The sequence below is a fragment of the Panicum virgatum genome, chromosome 7N (assembly GCF_016808335.1).
Source record: "Panicum virgatum strain AP13 chromosome 7N, P.virgatum_v5, whole genome shotgun sequence".
Lineage (NCBI taxonomy): Eukaryota > Viridiplantae > Streptophyta > Magnoliopsida > Poales > Poaceae > Panicum > Panicum virgatum.
The window spans coordinates 45,525,254-45,543,576 of record NC_053151.1 but is presented as its reverse complement, the minus strand read 5'-3'; the positions used below and the strand labels follow the sequence as shown (position 1 = coordinate 45,543,576).

The 18,323-nt window shown below is 42.7% G+C and overlaps 2 protein-coding genes across 6 annotated transcripts; both read right to left on the bottom strand.

Moving 5' to 3' along the window:
- Nucleotides 1-132: 132 nt before the first annotated feature.
- On the bottom strand, nucleotides 133-4,363 carry LOC120681468 (lecithin-cholesterol acyltransferase-like 4). Its single transcript, XM_039962964.1, has 11 exons — nucleotides 3,511-4,363; nucleotides 3,084-3,175; nucleotides 2,627-2,745; nucleotides 2,289-2,424; nucleotides 2,113-2,164; nucleotides 1,919-2,019; nucleotides 1,622-1,804; nucleotides 1,384-1,541; nucleotides 966-1,020; nucleotides 792-845; nucleotides 133-690 (listed from the first exon to the last, which is right to left on the bottom strand). The coding sequence occupies exons 1-11, from the start codon at nucleotides 3,743-3,745 to the stop codon at nucleotides 274-276; spliced, it is 1,602 nt and encodes a 533-aa protein (XP_039818898.1). The 5' UTR covers nucleotides 3,746-4,363; the 3' UTR covers nucleotides 133-273.
- Nucleotides 4,364-5,032: 669 nt separating this feature from the next.
- LOC120680741 (protein NARROW LEAF 1) lies at nucleotides 5,033-10,084 on the bottom strand. 5 transcript variants are annotated; one of them, XM_039962268.1, is made up of 6 exons: nucleotides 9,689-10,084; nucleotides 7,862-8,739; nucleotides 7,604-7,747; nucleotides 6,794-7,034; nucleotides 5,877-6,377; nucleotides 5,033-5,710 (listed from the first exon to the last, which is right to left on the bottom strand). In XM_039962268.1, exons 2-6 carry the CDS (start codon nucleotides 8,339-8,341, stop codon nucleotides 5,322-5,324), a joined length of 1,755 nt encoding a protein of 584 aa, XP_039818202.1. In that variant the 5' UTR covers nucleotides 8,342-8,739; nucleotides 9,689-10,084; the 3' UTR covers nucleotides 5,033-5,321. The 5 variants fall into 5 exon arrangements, with proteins under 5 accessions (XP_039818202.1, XP_039818203.1, XP_039818206.1 ...); XM_039962269.1 differs by having other exon boundaries at nucleotides 7,862-8,388; XM_039962272.1 differs by having other exon boundaries at nucleotides 7,604-7,762; nucleotides 7,862-7,912; nucleotides 9,689-10,081.
- Nucleotides 10,085-18,323: the final 8,239 nt, after the last annotated feature.

Here is an 18,323-nt window from a genome sequence, read left to right as displayed (position 1 = left end):
GCCTTTTTTTTTCCAACAGGCACCAGCTAGAAAGGTTAACATTTCAATTTTCAAACACCAAATAATAAGCAAATTACTCGCGAGGGAGACGTATTCCAAACACCACTTTGCTCATTTAGTTCTGAGTGAACATTTACACGCAGAATAAACATTTTTACAGCTCTAAACACAGATTTCCTACAGAGCCCCGTAGCCCATATGTACATGCACTTTACATTGTGTGCCACTGTGCCCAGAGGTTTAGCTGCCAAACAACCAACGTGGTTCCTACGCCTACCCACCATGGCTGACACCAACAGCCCTAACTTCCACATGCTGCCGCCCCTTGTTCTCTGGGTGAACAACGATTGTTGCCTGCGCCTCTTCCAGCATGCCCTCCTTGCCTTCCCGACTTGCAGTTAACGTGCCGACCATAGGAGGAAACTCGGCTGGCCTTGTGGTTTTGTCATCGCTTGGGGAGATGATCTCCCAGTCCTCGGAAACTGATGTGAGATCCCCACATTTCTCATGATGCTTCTCGATCTCATAGGCTGTTGGGAGTATGACATAGTCGTTCAGGGGGTTGTAGAACAGATCAGGTTCTCCAGCATGCAGCCAGTGCTGGACAATCCGGAATACATGGTGGCTGCAGACGATTCCTCGGTGGTCAGCTGCAACCCCAACTCTTGCCACTGCATTAAACCCATCCGCCTGCAAAACGAGGGAAACAAACATTTCACACAATTTTCTCAGTAGCGATTTCCTTTAGAATTCCTCCCAAATAATAATCTGGAACAACAAAAGTATCAGACCTTTGCTGATTCTACTGGGACAGATCCATCACCATCAACATAGACATATTTTCCCTGAAAACAGAAACATGGCTCAGAACCTCAGGCACTACAAACCAGTGATTGATTGTTCAGCGCACCAGCAAGCCAGAAACCAGGTATGCACAAAACACAACAATAAGGAAAAGAACTAACCTGAGCATATAAGAGGTGACTAAGATTTGAAACCGGATGGTGTTCACTACCATAGCTGCAAGACACATGCATATTAGTAACTGAAGGTTGATGCTATTCATCAAATATGTAGTCATCCTACATTGCGGGTTTATATCATATTTGTGCCTTATCCCATAATCTTTGGCTACGTGGATTTCTACCAGCATGTTTGGGTTTTGGAGACATTTTTAACTCTCGAGTAATGTTTACAATCTCTGTAGCAACTAGTATTGTGAAATTACTAGTATACTAAAATCTGACACATGCACCACTCTAGTATTGAACGTAAACAGCAATTAACACATCATCCCATCATGTCAACGGGCCCGATGGAGATCCTGCTTAGTACAAGAACAAAACTGAAACTAAAATCAGAACTTTCCAGGTGAGAAAGTACCAGACAGTATGTGGAGTGTCATAATCAGTCCCGTAAATATTGTAGAACTTTACTGATTCTGGAAGCTTTGTACTGGACAAAATATCATGAGTTTCCTTTGCCCACTTTAATATATCCAAATTAAGGGGCACAGAAATATGCATTCCATCAGCAATGATCTGCCATTACAAAATTTGCAGAAAGAATAAGCATCAACGTAAGCTGAGTCATACCATAATTTGAAATGCAAATGACTCACCTCATTGTTTGAAAGAGCCTTTTCAATCATCTTTATTGCTTCCGCAGGCTCATACGACTCCAACAGGGCACTTTTTTTACCATTGTTGTCCAAATTTTCTCTCCAAATCTGTAGCAGTGGGGTGTCTTTCCACTGGAAGTTTGGGTTTGCCAACAACTCATAGATTGATGGGCACTCAAGTAGCTGAGGCAGAAAAAAAATGTTTTCAGCCTTCTTTTCAAATGAAAAAATTGTGGTATCCACATGAAACACACAGACGATAGGATCAGGATGAATGGGTAGGATATCAAAGCATACCAATTGCTGCATACACCACTTGGAAATAAAGAATTTTGATTCCCATCCTTCGACGAAAGACATTCCATTCAGCAGACTAGTAGTTATGTACCCAGGGGCACCTGTAGACCAGTAGAAGGTCGCTTTGTCAAGTAAAATTTGCTAGCAGCCTAGTTGAATAACGTTGGAAGAAATGGTGCTCAAGCACATATTACCTTGGAATGGTGCAGCAATTGCAATCCAACTCTTAACATATTTTTCAAATACCTATACAAGAAAAAACAACACTATTCAGAAAAGGAGATATAGTCTTGAAGCCAGCGCAGCTGCGCAGGACATTGAACATGAAAAATCTAAAGGAAAGATCCAAAATACATGAAGAAGTACTGACATCGCTGTGAAGAGATATGAAACATTTGACAAGCAATCCCCCCATTGAGTGAGTAATAAGATTTATCTTTTTCCCACCAGAAGCTGCGTAAACTGACTCCAGCTTTTTGGAAAATCTGTCAAGTGTCTCTGAGAGCCTGAAGAACAGAACAGTATAAAAAAGAATCAAGATAACATAACGTGTCCCAGCAGAGAATGGAAAACTCCACAATACTTAAATCACCAATGAGAAAATCCATAATCAATTTCATAAACTCATAAAACTGTGACTGTTAATAATCAGTAAAGGATCACGGAGTGGATAGCATAAATAAAACAAGAACAAAGTGCAAAATTTACCTGTTGCTTTGGCGGAAATCGTAACCAAACCCAAAGAGAGTTTTTCCTTCTTTATATCCCCATTTAATCATTTCCACTATCATGTCATGATAGTAGTACACAGTCTCATCGCCTATGATCTGTTACCAAAATGTAGTCAATTATGAGATCAGAGAACCACAGCAATTTATTGGGGCTCGGGTCGAATCTATAGTCAAGTGGCTTCAAAGTCCCAGTTTCCGAGATAGCACTAACAGTAATAAGTCGGAAGCCAACAACAGACAGAGAGAAAATAATCAGCAACATGGCTATTATAACAAGAAACTGAGCAGCACATGATGAGAGCCACGAGCTAAGAGACAGAAAGTTAAAAAGACATCACAAACATTTACTTCTACAAGCTGCTACTGATTGAGGTGAAACTATTTTAAAAAAATAACAAAACAACAAAAAAGCTCCCAAAAAAGTAATGTCTTACCATGTCTGGGTCTAATGTGTCAATGGCATACAAACCATACCTATCCTCAGGGACAGTTATTCTTGTTTTCTCATTCACAGATACAGTTTTACCTGCTCCATTAGAATAACTTCAAATCATATGACATAGAAACAGGGTATGATCTAATAATAATATCGGACAAAAACATAAATTAAAACGGATCAGCTGATATTTTTTATGAAACCAAAGAAAAATAAATTAAATTTCCATACATTTGTGACTTTAGTACATGCTTCTCTGCCATTTTTGTTAGTTCAATATTCTCACGTCCTTACTTTTCAATTCATGTCCAAAGTAAGTCAGTCGGTACAGTACTTAACATTAGAGTTTAAATAATTAAGTCAATGTATAATTAGCCAATTGAATCTAAACCACAATTATTGGTGAACAAGAGTGTTGCTCATACCAGTGGAGGCATCAAATCTGGACCAGAGCTTCTCTCGGAACTCATGCTCTGCAGCAAGGATGCGCACCCACACCCTCTCCTTATTCCCAGCCTCATCAACAGCTTCAAGGATGGAGCCGGCAATACCAGGAACAAGTAGCACCGGGTCAAGGGTTGGATCGACCAAGGGCACCTGCTCCTTGACAATCCGCAGCCAGAGCTCTATCGCCCGGATCAACTCCTCAAGTAGCGTCATGGTCACCAAAAAAGGTTGCGCCTTTCCAAGACTTGTCTATCCAAATTCAGCCCCCAACCAGCAGCCAGCGGCAACTGCCCCCGCTTCAGCAGCTATCAGATCACGCGAGCAGCGACGGCTCAGCGGTTTCAGCAAATTGCAGCGAAATCAGGGTAAGCTGAAAATATTCCCGAAATCAGCTGCAGTTTGCATCGCCAGACTAACACAGCGAAATCAGGATAGCAATTTGGGTAAAAAATAGGCAGAGACGCGATTTTGGGGGGAAATCAGAGCAAAAGCTAAATCGATTGGGCAATAGATAGGGAACAGGAGCAGTCCCGATTGGCTGCGGCAGCGAGAAATTTGCTCCGAAACGAAAAGAAAAGGCCGACAACTCTGACGCCCCCACCCGAACACTAAGCGACCCCGCAACTGCTCCAGCTGAAGCGCCGGCAGGAGAGCGAGAGCCTTCCCGCCAAACGAGCTCCGATCGCGCGAATCAAGCCGCAAGGTTTGGAGGGGACGCCGACGCTGGGGTACGGACCGCGGCCGGAATCCTGCCTTGTTTATTCGCTTCCGGATTTGGGAGGTGGTGGGGTTCCGGCGGCGTGAGGGTTTCGCTATCCCGTTCCCGTCCCGTACTCTAACGCCCAGCCGAAGGGGAGATACGCGAAGCAACCAGCGGCCACGTGGATCCGTCTCCCACCGTCGCCCGCGATCTGCCTCCCTCACTGACAGGAGTACCCGACGTGTTGCTGGGCCCAGCGATCCGTGACTACTGCTAGAAGTAGTTAGGGAGAGATCGCCTCAGAGGAGTCCTAATTTAGACTTCAGTACGATGATGAAGTTTCCCGGCGTGGCGGTCCCAAAATGTCAGTGAATGCTGCTTCTGATTCTGAATGAAAAAAATCGAATGGACGAAGCTTTTTGCGGAGGATTTAATACAGTTAGATCTGGGCCGTCCGTTCAGCATATTCGTCCAACATCTGGAGTTCGGCATCTAGTCCGTCCATGGCCCATAGAGACAGTCACAAAGGGATGCTATACATGCTACTCCGTTACGTTACGTTCCATATTATATTTCTCAAAAAAGGTACCATATTATATATTTTATTTATAATTTTGATTTTTCTAAATGCATATAATTATATAGTACTTATGTATCTTTAATAAAAGTCTAAAAAAGCTAAAATAATTTATAATTTAGAACGGAGAGTACTTGTAAAAGCAGCAGTTTTTACTTTAGAAAGTGAAAACAAAAGATTTCTTACTAAAAAACACGAGATTTCCAGAGACAAAACTCATCAATAATGATAGGAAAACAGTGCTGAAGATATCACTTCATCGCTCCCTACATTGTTTTAACATGATAGGGGATTCAGCATTTGTGTAAATCAAGTCTCATGAGCACAGCAAAACTGCAGAGATACCACCTAAAATCCTACAAGTGCTGAATCAAGTTTCACCATGGTACACCTTAATGCATTTGCCATGAGCATGCTGGTTTAAGCTAACGCTGCAGGTTCAATTTGCTGAACCGCAGGAGATCTTCGGACTAGATCTGATTTCTGAATGTAGCGACGCTGAACTGAGCACCTCACTTCTCCAGGTCAAGGTCGGCTTCTGTGTCGGTGCGCAGCCGCTTGGGCTCCCGGTCACCTAGGTGCAGCGACATGGCCAGTTCTTCCTCTGATGGGTTGTTCAGGTTGGCGATTTGCCTCGGAGCGTCCTGGTCTTGGCGCACAGGGGACATACCGACGAAGTTTGAGATGAACTGGTGCTCCTCCACGTCGGTCACAGCTGCATCCTCCCCTTCAGTTCCAGTGGCCGGAACTTCTTGTCGAGGCAGCTGCTCAATTTTGATCCCCAGAGGCTCGAACATCTCCTCAACCTTTTCTTCTGGGACGGGAGGGGCTACTATGGAAGACTCCCCAACGACAGAGTTAGCTGCAGCCACCATCGCAAGCCTTTGCTGCTGCACGGCATCTTTATTGACGATAAAATTCTGTCAGTTGTGTATCATGGAAACAAAAGCGTACAGATTCAATTTTTGCAATAACAATTCTGAACCGCATAATGAATTTTGTAGATATCTGAACAGACAATCGGAAACAAGTTGAGCACATAGAACTGAGTTTGCAAAAGACCAAACCTTGGAGTGATTCATTGGTTATGATAAGATCAAGTTCAAGACGGTCCAGAAGGCGGCCAAGATCAACTCCGCTGGTCCAATTTTCAGGGCCATGGTCACATGTAAGCTTTAGCCTCCCACGGTTTGCTGTGCCACCCCATATTATCCCAATAGGACGTGGCTTCTCATCATCCTGGCCGGTCAGGATAATAAGGCTTCCACTATCACCTTCCAAATCAAATGTTTGGCGATTCTCACCGACAACAAGGAGGTCAGTGAAGAAGCTTATTCCTTTCTCATCATTGTATTCAAGGGAATAAGCCATCACAGTTCCAGTTGTGTGACCAGAACTTCTGCCAATTTTGCATACTTGCCTACCTATGAGGCTATTAAGCGGGCACTGCAGATCTATAACTTTAACATCCCCAATGTCACCAACACCCCTAACTGTAGTTGTGACAGTCTTGATGTCAAAGTCATGAGCAAATGGGATGAATGCCCCGTCAGCCCGTACAAATGTCTCTGCAAGTTCATTAGAACATGACATGTATGTTTGGGAATTAGAACATTATGTACATCATTTTGAATCTTCGGCAAAAAAAAAATATATATATATATAAGGTAGATGTACTGCATGGGTAACATGGCGAAAACTAGGCTTTATTTTATTTGTTCAGAAAAAGCCTAACCTATATTTTTTTCTCAAAATAAAACTAATGCTGCTTTGTTTGCAAGTAGCAACCTGAAGAGCAAGTTGGTGTTAATTTGACTGACAAAGTTCAATAGACTCACAAATGTCAAACTTTGCTTGATATGAATAGATTAAGAAATAATGGCATCTTGTGAAATTTTAAATAGGCACAAAATTAACCAAGCAATTAAAGCTGTAAGCAATATTTTGTTTCCTATATTAACCAGGTAATTTGTAACTGCTCTACCTGGGTTTGTTCCAGCATAAATTCCATACCAAACATCATCTGTGATGAAAGATGTTGCCCTTTCAACAGCTCCAAGATAAACACCAGGCCCAAGGTTGGGTGGCAGTGGGTGATACATCTTCTGGTTTGGGTAGTCCAAGTCAACCGCAACATGCCGGTTGGTTAGGAAACCTATCTGCTTGTTGCCAGTTCGCCGTTTTACAATGGCACCCAAAGTTCCAAAAGTGTCCTGGCTTGCAACCTGAAACCATGAAACAAGATCCGTAAGGAGGAAATTTTCAGAAGCATGGCATCTTCAATCATCCATTGCTTTTGTGCTTGTTTCAAAGAGAATCAATGACTAAGGTAATTCAGATGATAGTAGCAAATTTCAGTTGCATCATCTCAGATGATGTGTGTTTTGAGGAGAATGAGTATGTGTTAGCCGCTATAGCATACATTTGACAGGGGAAACTAGTTGGAATATCTTATTAGAACATCCAGCTGGATGAACTGAACATTTGCAGGATTATAGTACCTCCTTTAACCAGGCATTTTACATGATTGGATGAACTGAAAAAGTAACTGTCAGTCCTTAGCATATGCATGCCATGCATTTTATTCCCCCTTTGTACTGGTAAAATCTCGAGAAGAATCTTGACAAAAATGAATGGTCCCCTTACAAATCAGTAGTACAATTTTGTAGTACAGGGTTTTGTCTGATACAATTATTGTGCACAGCTGCACAAGTGCAGATGGTAATACGATCTAATTGATCCACATGATATATGGTTCGAAAATTAATCAATGCAGAAAAGAACAGAGGTGTACCTGAGATCCTGAACCGATACATTCATCACTGCCACACAACTTATCAACAAGCTCAGTGAACATTTGCTCTTTTGGAGTTTGAGCTGGTGCGCCATAGTACGAGAATTCAACAACATCAACATCACACCAAACACCTCCTGGACCCTGTCAATGATCCGACTAAGTGAAAGTTATTCAGACCATGACAAAACTAATTCAAAGCACAAAAAATCAAGCTAGTGCAATATCTAAAATACATATGAATTGAAGTTTCCTAACCTCAACGATTGCAGGAAGGCATTGGGTCGGATTAAGCCATTTCTTGTGAACCTTGCGAGCAACAAAGACAAGAATAGCAGGGATATCTGTCAGAACCCCTTTCCTGATGCGAAATCCCACTGCCGTCCCAAGGCTAAAACAGCGTAATATCTTGCTATGGAAAGCTCTTATAGTCATCAAGTCAAGCAAGCTATTTGCTTGCTGGCCCTTTGGCAACTTGCCAGACTTGGGAAGGAGTCCTTTTGAAAGGTTGCCAAAGTAGTTTGCGCGCCCCTCAGCCGCACAATGCTGTAGGTTTGATGTCGGCCATAAGAAGTATGCCGCACTATTCTCTGTGTGTGTGCACCCAGAAGCAATTGGTTGCATTGATGGAGAACAAGGGAATGACTGTTGGTGGTAGCAATGCCCCTCCACATCAAGTGTTGATTCTTCTGATTGTTCAAAGCCTGAGAGCTGCGCCCTGTCATCTGAAGGCCTCATTTTGCTGAACAGGTTGCTAAGCTACACCAGGTAGGACAAGCTGCGACCTTAAAACCGAGAGGCACCAAGTCAGAGAACATGATCTTCGAGTCTAATAACCTAAGGCCAAAGGTAGGAAATGTAAGGAAATGACTCGAAAGCTCGTATCCTGTCAATGTGCTACCAATTCATAGACTCATAATGGATGGGGCGATCTATGGTCAAGAGCACATATGTGAACAAGCAGCTAGTTGTGGAGCAGCTTGGTATTCTTCAGGAATAGATTCTGAAAGATTGCAAGGAGAGCCACGCAAACAAAGCAGCCTGAATTTAGTGTCTCTGAAAGATGACAGAATAGGCAGACACCACCAATCAGCTGTACGAAGAATACGATCCATTTGAATGGCGCATCTGATATTCTGATATAGAAATAAACAGGTAAGAGGAATCGGCAAAAGCCCAGGCTCAGGCTGTCTAAAGGCAATGTCGACTTGACAATTCAAGAAATCAGGGCCTTGAAGGTGAAGGATGGCACAAATTCTCTCTTTAAACACAGGATTTGGCATAAATCCACATGGCCACTGCTTGTAATGATTGTCTCATCTCGGAGAATAAGGTAGGACCTACACTACGATTTTGGTAGTCGGCAGTGAAAACGAAGTTGGGCAAAGGCATCATGTACTTTCTTATGAAAGAGAAAAGCAGAAACAAAAGGTCCAAAAAAGCGGCACCAGGAATTGGTATTGGGTAGCCAAAATTCAACCACTTGTTCTAGCTAAGTATGGAATGCATAGACGAACAATACTTCCTTCCATGGCGTTTCTCCAAAATCTCAAAGAATGCTGAAGGAAAAACATCGGGAGCCATCGATCACGCCTCCAAAGATTGTCTGTACGAGAACGGGACCTCGCTTTCCATCGCATTTCAACATCACCCACACTTTTTCTGGTAAAAAAGAATACAGCAAACACACTTGCCGATGCTAGGATCGAACTTAAAAGGGGAAGGGGGCTACACAAAAAGTCAAAAGGAGCTAAACCCTGCCTGGCGGCTGGCTGTAACTCTACTCTGCTAACCAAAATCAAGAACCCTTCGCTTCGGCATCAAGATAAAAAATAAAAACAGAGGGACCTCGAAAAGATTAACCAAGCAGCTGTAGAATGAATACGAGAGCTAAGCGGACTCACAAATGCAATCAAGAATCAATCAATAAAGGATAACGAAAAAAAAAGGCAGGAAACAAGAAAGGAAGGAGAAGGCGCTGCCAAGATCCCGCCTTTCTCCATCCCCGGGCTCACGGCAGCGAAAAGATCCAGCAGTCTTGGAAGGATTTTTAGGAGCGGAAGGACAGGAATTCCAGGCGCCTACCACAAATGGGAGCAATGGCGAGCGGCCTCAGTCCTCCCCCGCTGGCTGCTGGCTATCCATAATTGGGAAATGGGGATGGGAATCTCCGCTATTCAGGGCGACGCCCAGTGGGCAGAAGCCGCCAGCCTTGCAGCCTTCCTGCAGCGCCGCGCCCTCCTCGATGCAGCGACCCCTACAACTCGAGCCTGCGCTCCTTCGCTGTGCACGCACAGCGAGAGGAGGCCCAGAGCTAGGGGCTAGCGAAATGGGGAAGCTGCAAGCCTGGGGCGGAGCCGCGGAGGGGGCGGGAATCTTGGTTGGGGGGAAAGAGAGAATGGGGGAGAGAGATGGAGGGGCGCTGAGCTCGGCTAGGTGATCATGGTCAGAGATGGGATGAACAGCCGCTGATACTGTTGCGCCTGTGATCATGGTCAGAGACGGGATGAATAGTCGTCCATGTCGCCCGCAGAAATGGACGGCCCCGATCGCCGGCAGGGAATTTTCGCCGACACGTGGCCCACCGCCGCACTCCCCCCTGATCCCGGGTGCTAGGGTTTCATGGTGGAGGTTTTGTGGCAGAAATTCACAGGATTATTATGTGATTTTCTGATAGCTGAAATCAGCTGGGCCAAGAAATTCTTACGTCCGCGCTTTGCAAATTCTTACTGAAACCTATGGGAGGGCAAAACGTGATGATCAATATAACTTTTGCTACGGTAAAAAGGGAGACTTAAGACTTGATATTTATGGATGTAGAGTGCCTTCTATTATTGGTCGGAAATCAGACAGTTTATTTTGTTCCGAGTTAAATGAATCTAAGTTTGATCAAATTATAGAGAAGAATATTAGCACCTAACACATCAAATAAGTAAATTTTGAAATATATTTCATAAGAGATCTAATTGTTCTTATTTGACATTCAAAATATTATTACTCTTTTCTATAATTTTTTTTTTGTCAAACTTCGGACAATTTGATTTTGCACAAATAAAAATATCTTACATTTCAGAACAAAAGGAGAACTAGTTTTGACTTATATTTATTTGATAATTACCCCTTGATTTTTAAATAAGTCCGTTTCTTGTTGCGCAGATGCTCCTACTAACCATCATGGTAAGGAAATTATCTGCTTGAAAAAGTACTCTCTTCGTTCTTTTTTATATGACACCGTTGACTTTTTTCTTCAACTTTGACCAACATTATTTGATTAATCAGTTAGTTAAATGAAGTGAAATGAATATCTTTACGTCTATTATCAAGAGTCTCTTAAATCTAACTTGAAAATTTAGCTATTTGCATAAATATTTGTAGAAAAGATGAATAGTCAAACGAAGAAAAAAAATCATTGATGTCATATATTTAAAAACAGAGGGAGTAGGAATCTGATAACACAAAGCACAAGGGAAACCACCAAAGTGTGGTATCCCAGGCAGCGTAGTCAAGCAGATAATGGCTGCAAACGCTGCCTCCATTTTCAGCCCCGGAAAGCGTCCCTCTCCCTTTCCGTTCTGCAGCAGCAAATCGGCAGCTGGTACTAGTACTACACCAAGAAGCTATGAACAGTCCACCTGATCGGCAAAGCAGGGCCACCTTCTTAGGGGGAAAAGGGTATTCATTATCCAACGAAGACGAAGATGGATGGAGGACTGCAGGAGGGCGGAGGCAGGGTTCACCTAACCGTTGGGAACCGGTCCGGTTTGACTAGTTACCGGTCAAACCAGTCCGGTTTGACCGCTTACCGGTCAAATCGGTCCGGTTCCGGTTTGGGCTGGTACCAAACCGGTCCAAATTCAAAATTTAAATTTGAATTCAAAAAAATAAAAAAATTCTAAAAAATTTCTAAAAATACTTCAAGGTGCGAAGAATTTAATGGTGTCAATTTTTCTCGAAAATTCATTCGTTTAACATACTTTTTGGGCATTTAAAGTTAAAACAAAAAAGAAAAGAAAAAATAAGACGGCCCATTAAGGCCCACTTGGTAAACCGGTCTAACCGGCCGGTATACCGGTTACACATGCGATTTTAAATTTGGATTTGAATTCAAACCGGTCAAACCGGCCGGTAAACCGGTCTAACCGGCCGGTATACTGGTACGAACCGGTTGAACTGAGTTTTTTGAATTCAAATTTGAATTTGACCGATTTCTACCAGTAACCGGTCAAACCGGTCCGGTAAACCGGAACCAGTGGGCGCCGGTTCGGTCCAAACGGTTGGTTAGGAAAACCTGGGCGGAGGTCGTTCGGGAGGTAGACCCGCGCCGTCGCTGTACGTACGCGTTCGGATAAGGTTTCGGACACGGGTGGTAGCTGGAGGTTCTAGAACCTTCTGATATCAAAAGTTTCAAGGGCAAGCTAGGCCAGGCCAGCTGAAGGAAGCCCTCTCCTTTCTGCTTTTTCCAGTCGCCATCGGGGTCGAGAAAGGCGTGGATGAGCGACGGCCCGAGCTGATTATGGTTTCGGATAAGTTTTCGCTAATGATCCATCGTGTGGCCCGACGAAAGATATCCAAAAATATCTATCTGGTTATGATGGATGGCGATCGATGGGATATTTGCTCTGCTCGGCTGGTCTCATGAACAGCGGCTTAATTTATTTCGGTTTATTTTCTTTCACTCAATACTATTCATTCTACTAGTCGAGCACTGTTTATTCTACCAGCCGAACAGATTGATTTTTTTTGGGGGAAAATCCGTCTAATTTCAGCTAATTTAATAAGTTGAAACAAAATAAAATAGGTTAGAAGCAGATAAGAATAGGGTGATTTAAAAATTAGGATCGAGCCTCTCCCTCTCCCAGAATGGTACGAGTAGCCAGAGCCAGTAGGCAGATTAGGGGCGGTTTAGTTCCCAAAAATTTTTAGAGTCGGAGCCGTTTGACCATTAATTAGAAATATTAAATATAGATTAATTATAAAACTAATTACACGGATGGACGGGAAATCGCGAGACGAATCTATTGAAGCAAATTAATCTATCATTAGAGGTTGGTTACTGTAGCACAATATTGTCTAATCATTGTATAATTAGGTTCATTAGATTTGTCTCGCGCTTTCACCCGGGGATTATGGAATGAGTTTTGTCAGTTATCCACATTTAATACTCTAAATTAATAGTCAAACAGTGCAAGTTACTCTAGCACGCGAAAATTTTTAGGAACTAAACGGGCTCTTAGTAAAAGCCAAGAGCTAGCAGCTGACCACTCACCAGTGATGCAGTGCGAGCGTTGATTGCGCCGCAAACCCTGCAGACCTTTTTTGCTGCTCTGAATGTTTGTGCTAAAGGCTGGGGTTCTCCCACGCGCGCGGCCGCTGTTGAAGGTGTCGATGAACATTGGCGGTCGCTGGGGATGGCCGGGGAGGCCAGCGGCGGGCGTCCTGTAGACGGAGAGCGCCGCGACGCTGCCCCGGGGGACCCCCGGACTCGCCCGTATGCGGCCACCCTGAAGCCACGCGGCCCGTATCCTTTCTCAGGCCCGGCCGCAACTGCTACACGTACCAACAGTGCAGTACTTGTTAGATACGCCCCTCTGTCCAAAAATTTGCTCAAAATAAGGGTGTGTTTGGCACAGTTTGTCGGGAGGAGCTTCAACTTCATCGGTACTGTGCTGCACTGTGCTGTGGCACTGTTCATCGAAGCTGCGCAGGACGTCTTCATCTACAGTCAACGTGAGGAGGTGAGAAGTCGGTGAAGCCAGATTTTGGAAGCTTCACCTGGCTTTGCTACAGTTAGCTACAAGATCGCTACAGTGACGAAGCTGAAGCTGTCTTGAGCCGTGCCAAACGGGCCCTAAGTGCACATCTAGCAATGGAACCACCTAATTTTAATTGCCTTTTACACTTTCTCTCCTCTCAAATGTAATGATTACATCATATTTATAGGGAGTATATAATTTCTCACTAACATTGATCGCTCACCCAAACTCTAGAGGCGCACTTATTTTATTTTAGAACGGAAGGAGTAATTGCAATCTCTCGCATATTGGTGGAGCAGCTAGCAAGTTGCTACTACATTTATATTGTTGCCTACAATTCTGGATGGTACGTTGCTTTTTTTTTGGCACCACGAAAACTAAAGCTATAACGACGGTGGCTAAAAGCTTCGCGGCTATTCGAGAGGTGTTTACCACATGAGGGAGGAATAATAATACTATACTTTCTCGTAGTTTATTTAACTCTTGCAACTCGTGGATGATGATTAGACCGTGTTGGTGGATGGATGATGTCATGATGAGATTAGGAACCAAATCGAGGGCTATATACCATTCCATGGTTCATCCAAATAGTAACCCTGTGTGTTGATACAGACCGGGACCATGACCTCGTTTGCTTCGCGCTAAGATTTTAGCGTGCTAATAAATAGTGACATTTTGACTGTTAATTACGGTGTCAAATAAAGACAGTTTATAAAACCAACTCCAGAACCCCGCGCTAGTGACCTTGAAGAATCTAATAATGCCTTTGACCGCACGATTAGAGGTTGATACTGTAGCATCACTGTAGTCAATCATCGATTAATTACCGTCATTAGATTCGTCGCGAAAAGTTACACCCATCCCTAAAAAAATTTTACAAATAGACTTCATTTAATACTTCATGTATGTGATTTTTTTTTTGAGAAATGTGTGTGTTATTTTTATAGAGGCCCTGTTTAGTTCCTACCCATAAACCCCGTAAACGAAAAAAACGTCACATCAAATGTTTCGACACATATATGGAGTACTAAATGAAGTGTATTTAACTTTTTGCATAGATGGGCTGTAAATCGCGAGACGAATCTAATGAGCCTACTTAATCTATGATTTGCAATAGTGATGCTACAATAATCATCCGTTAATTATGGATTAATCATGGATTAATTAGCATCATTAGATTCGTCTCGCGATTTACAATCCATCTGTGCAAAAAGTTTTGTAAATAGACTTCATTTAGTACTTCAAATTAGTAAGACTCTTTTGAATTTTTTTTTTGCGTTTCAACTAAACAGGGTCATAATGCCAAACAAAGCCCATGTGCGGAGGAGGAGGAAGGCAGGGGGAGCCTATGGCCGGGTGTGCTTTGCATTGCACCGCGCGTCCGACTGCCAGTGCCAGAGAGGACGGAGGGGAGACCACTGCAGGCCGCCTGCATGCATTGGCTCACCTTTGACGGTTTGACTGCGCTCCACACATTGATCATGGTCCGGGATGGCAATGGGTACCGAAATCGAGTAACCGACGGTTTTTATCCGATAATAAGGCCAGTATGAAATGAATTTTCTACCATGAATATATTATTAGACAAAATCCTATACCCATCGGATATGGCGAGTACGGGTGCGGATTTATACTACCCATACCCGCCTACCCGTGGGTAAGAAATACCCACAGGAAAAACAAATGAGCCTAAGTATCTAACTCATTTTAGCCCATATGACCTATGAATTTATCTCAAATCCAATTAAACCCTCCTAATATATATATATTGTTGAACCCTCTCTAACTCATGTTAAGCCATATGAGCCATTAACTTGTTGAAATGAAGCTTATAATGATTTATTTTTTATGTGAATGTCTAATATTTACATGTAATACTCGGGTATGATTTCGGGTGTGGGTTACCCGACGGGTAAAAATTACCCGCGCGGGTACGGGTATGGAATCATTTTCTTACCCGTATGCGGGTACGGGTAACCCGACGGATAAAATTTAATCTTAATGGGTACGGGTATGTGTGGCCACTACCCGACGGGTATATAACCGTTGCCATCCCTAATCATAATCATGGACGCTTCCGGCCGGGGCCCAAAGCTTGGCGCCATGCCGGTGGGAGAGCATCCTGACCACAAGCAGTGCCTCTCGGCTCTCGGATCCGAAACGGACGAACCTGATCGCCCAAGGCCTTCCGGAATCCCCGTATATATACGGTGTGCTGGCGCGCGCGCGTACTTGAGCGTACAAGTAAGTAAACTGCTGGCTGGCTACGGGCCGCGAGGAAAAGCCACGGCCCACGCGCGGCGCTGCGGGGGCAGGGGCGGGACCAGGCCCACAAAACTGGCGCATTGCTGCTGCTGCTGCTGCCTCTCTTTCTGTGTCTGTCTCTCTCGGGGGCAGCGGCAGGGTATCCGGGAACAGTACCCACCCTCCGGGCTCTTGTTTGAACAAAGCAACGTTTAGTTTGCGCTACGCTGGTAAATAGTGACATTTTGACCATTAATTATGATGTCAAACAAAGTCAGTTTATAAAACCAATTTAAGAACCCCGTGTTAGTGACCTGAAGAATCTAATGAAGCATCTGAGCGCACGATTAGAGAACGGTTACTGTAGCACCACTGTAGCAAATCGTCAATTAATTACCTTCATTAGATTCGTCGCGAAAAGTTACACCTATTCTTGAAAAAAATTTCAAATAAACTTCATTTAGTACATCATGCATACGAAATTTTTTTATAGAATGGAATAGGGTAGGGAAACCAACAAGCCCAAAAGTTCCAAAGGAGTTGACGACGACCCCGCCGTAACTCGGCCGCGAGATTCCAGATTTCACATATCCCTGGAGCAGTTTTCCCTTTGCCTGCGAACAAATGAACAATAATCAGGGATCTCATCATGCAATGCAATGCAATGCAAGTTTTGGGGGACGGCGGATCTTTGGAAGGAAGAAAAGAATGCTGTGCTACCAATACCATGCCACACTAGTATAGGTGGCTGTGTTTAAATCCATAAAATGATGGTAAATAGGACCACATCAGGTACTGTAGCACACTTTAACATTTTTTGTTTGTTTGTGCTAATTGTTGTCCTACCATGATCTAATTAGACTCAAAAGATTCGTCTCGTCGTGTACATCAAAACTATGCAATTAGTTTTTTTTATTTACCTACATTTAATACTTCATGAGGTAAAAGATTTGATGAAATAGGTAAATAGTGAAGTTTGGACAGAGAAATTTTATAACTAAACACAGCCCGTATCGCCAAGCAAGCATATGCCTGCTAGGGCATCTCGATCGTCTCACAGTCACAGCTAGCACAGCAGGCAGCTAGGTCACTAGGCTTTAAAGAATGGCTTCCGATCCAATCCTGCTTTTCCTTTTCGCTACTCCACCACCGTACCATCACTTTTTCACTAGCTAGCACTAGTCTTTTCCTCCCTCTCAAGAAAGTTGGTCTGCTCTGGGGATCGTGTACAACTGCTCATTGATCTACAAGTTGGCCCGTGTTCAGTTCCAAAATTCCAAATTTCAATTTTTTTTCGGCACTCGCCTGGAGATTTAAATCTAGACGAAATAAAAAACGCATTGCGACTGCTGTCTGTAAATGGCGAGACGAATCTAATGAACCTAATTAGGCTGTAATCAGATGCTAAATTACTACAGTAATGCTACAGTAAACAACCTCTAATGACGGATTAATTATGCTCGTTAGATTCGTCTCGCGATTTACAGACGAGTTCTGTAATTATTTTTATGATTAGTCTATGTTTAGTATTTCAAATATAGAAAGATGCCTTTTCAAAATTTTTATAACACGCAACCAAACAGCGCCTTGATATTGTTCTCGTAACAAGCTTTGGTCTTTGTTCACATGCGTAACAAGCACTTTCGTTTGTATTTAGTAATTATTGTCCGGTCATGAATTAATTAGGTTCAAAAAATTTGTCTCGCAAATTACAAACAAACTGTTAAATTAGTTATTTTGTTTAGCTATATTTAATACTTTATGTATGGGTTCAAAGATTTGATTTGATTTGATGTGAAATCTTGTAAAGTTATGAAAATTCGTCTCGCAAATTACAAACAAACTACAGAAAGGACGGCCGAGGAAGGAAGCTATAGCTATAGCTAGTACATGCAGATCTGCCGCACCATCACATGATGCAGCACCATCACATGATGCATGAATGGCTGATTAAACTAATCTATAGTTAAACCTAGATAAATCAATAACTCAGTCAAACATGATTCGATAATTATAAATTTTTTACTATAGCTCAATCATATAATGATTAGTCCACCATAAAATTTTCATCATAATTTGATGATGGAGACTATAACTATAAATTAATTACAAAAAATCATATATATAAAACTATAGAAAAAAATTGTACTAAAGTATATTATATAATATATTCAATACGTAGATTTACTTATGTGGAGTTCAAAAAAAATTGGATTTTCCCTTTTATGATTTTTTTGTGATTTACTGTGATTTTTCAAAGATTTAGTTAAAATAAAAAATAAAAGAAAAATAGAAAAACCGCTACCACCTCACCCTAAAACCGCTCAGGGAGGTTATGTGAACGGTTTTGTGAGTCTGAGGATGCTGAATGGACGGTTTTGTGGTATAAGGAGAAAAAGTAGATTCGGGTTAAAGTTGAGGGAGGCGAAAAAGACTTTTTCCATTAGCAAACGAACCCTAAACATAGTTGTCTTTTTTTTGGGTAGGAGGCATCGGCCCTGTTTGTTTCCGCTTTTCTGGACTTCGCTTTTCTGAGAATCAGGATTCTGAGATAAGCCAGCTGTCTGGAGAATCGGCTGTCTGAATAAGCTGAGTGTTTGGCAATCCTGATTATTTTGAGCCGATTTTCTGAGCTGAGTGGTATAAAGTCTGAAATACCCTTGAGGCTGATGATATCTCATTTGTTTGCTAAATACGAGCAGAATTCAATAATTCTTATAATT

Bases quoted from the DNA above. Each gene is read 5' to 3' on its own strand.
- LOC120681468 (XM_039962964.1), bottom strand. From the start codon at position 3,745: ATGACGCTACTTGAGGAGTTGATCCGGGCGATAGAGCTCTGGCTGCGG. The intron at 2,746-3,083 runs GTAAGACATTAC...TTTTGGTAACAG, and splicing joins ACACATTAGACCCAGACATG to ATCATAGGCGATGAGACTGT. The intron at 2,165-2,288 runs GTCAGTACTTCT...TTTCTTGTATAG, and splicing joins TCATATCTCTTCACAGCGAT to GTATTTGAAAAATATGTTAA.
- LOC120680741 (XM_039962268.1), bottom strand. From the start codon at position 8,341: ATGAGGCCTTCAGATGACAGGGCGCAGCTCTCAGGCTTTGAACAATCA. The intron at 6,378-6,793 runs GTAGAGCAGTTA...ATGAACTTGCAG, and splicing joins TTATGCTGGAACAAACCCAG to AGACATTTGTACGGGCTGAC. The intron at 5,711-5,876 runs GTTTGGTCTTTT...TCGTCAATAAAG, and splicing joins AACCAATGAATCACTCCAAG to ATGCCGTGCAGCAGCAAAGG.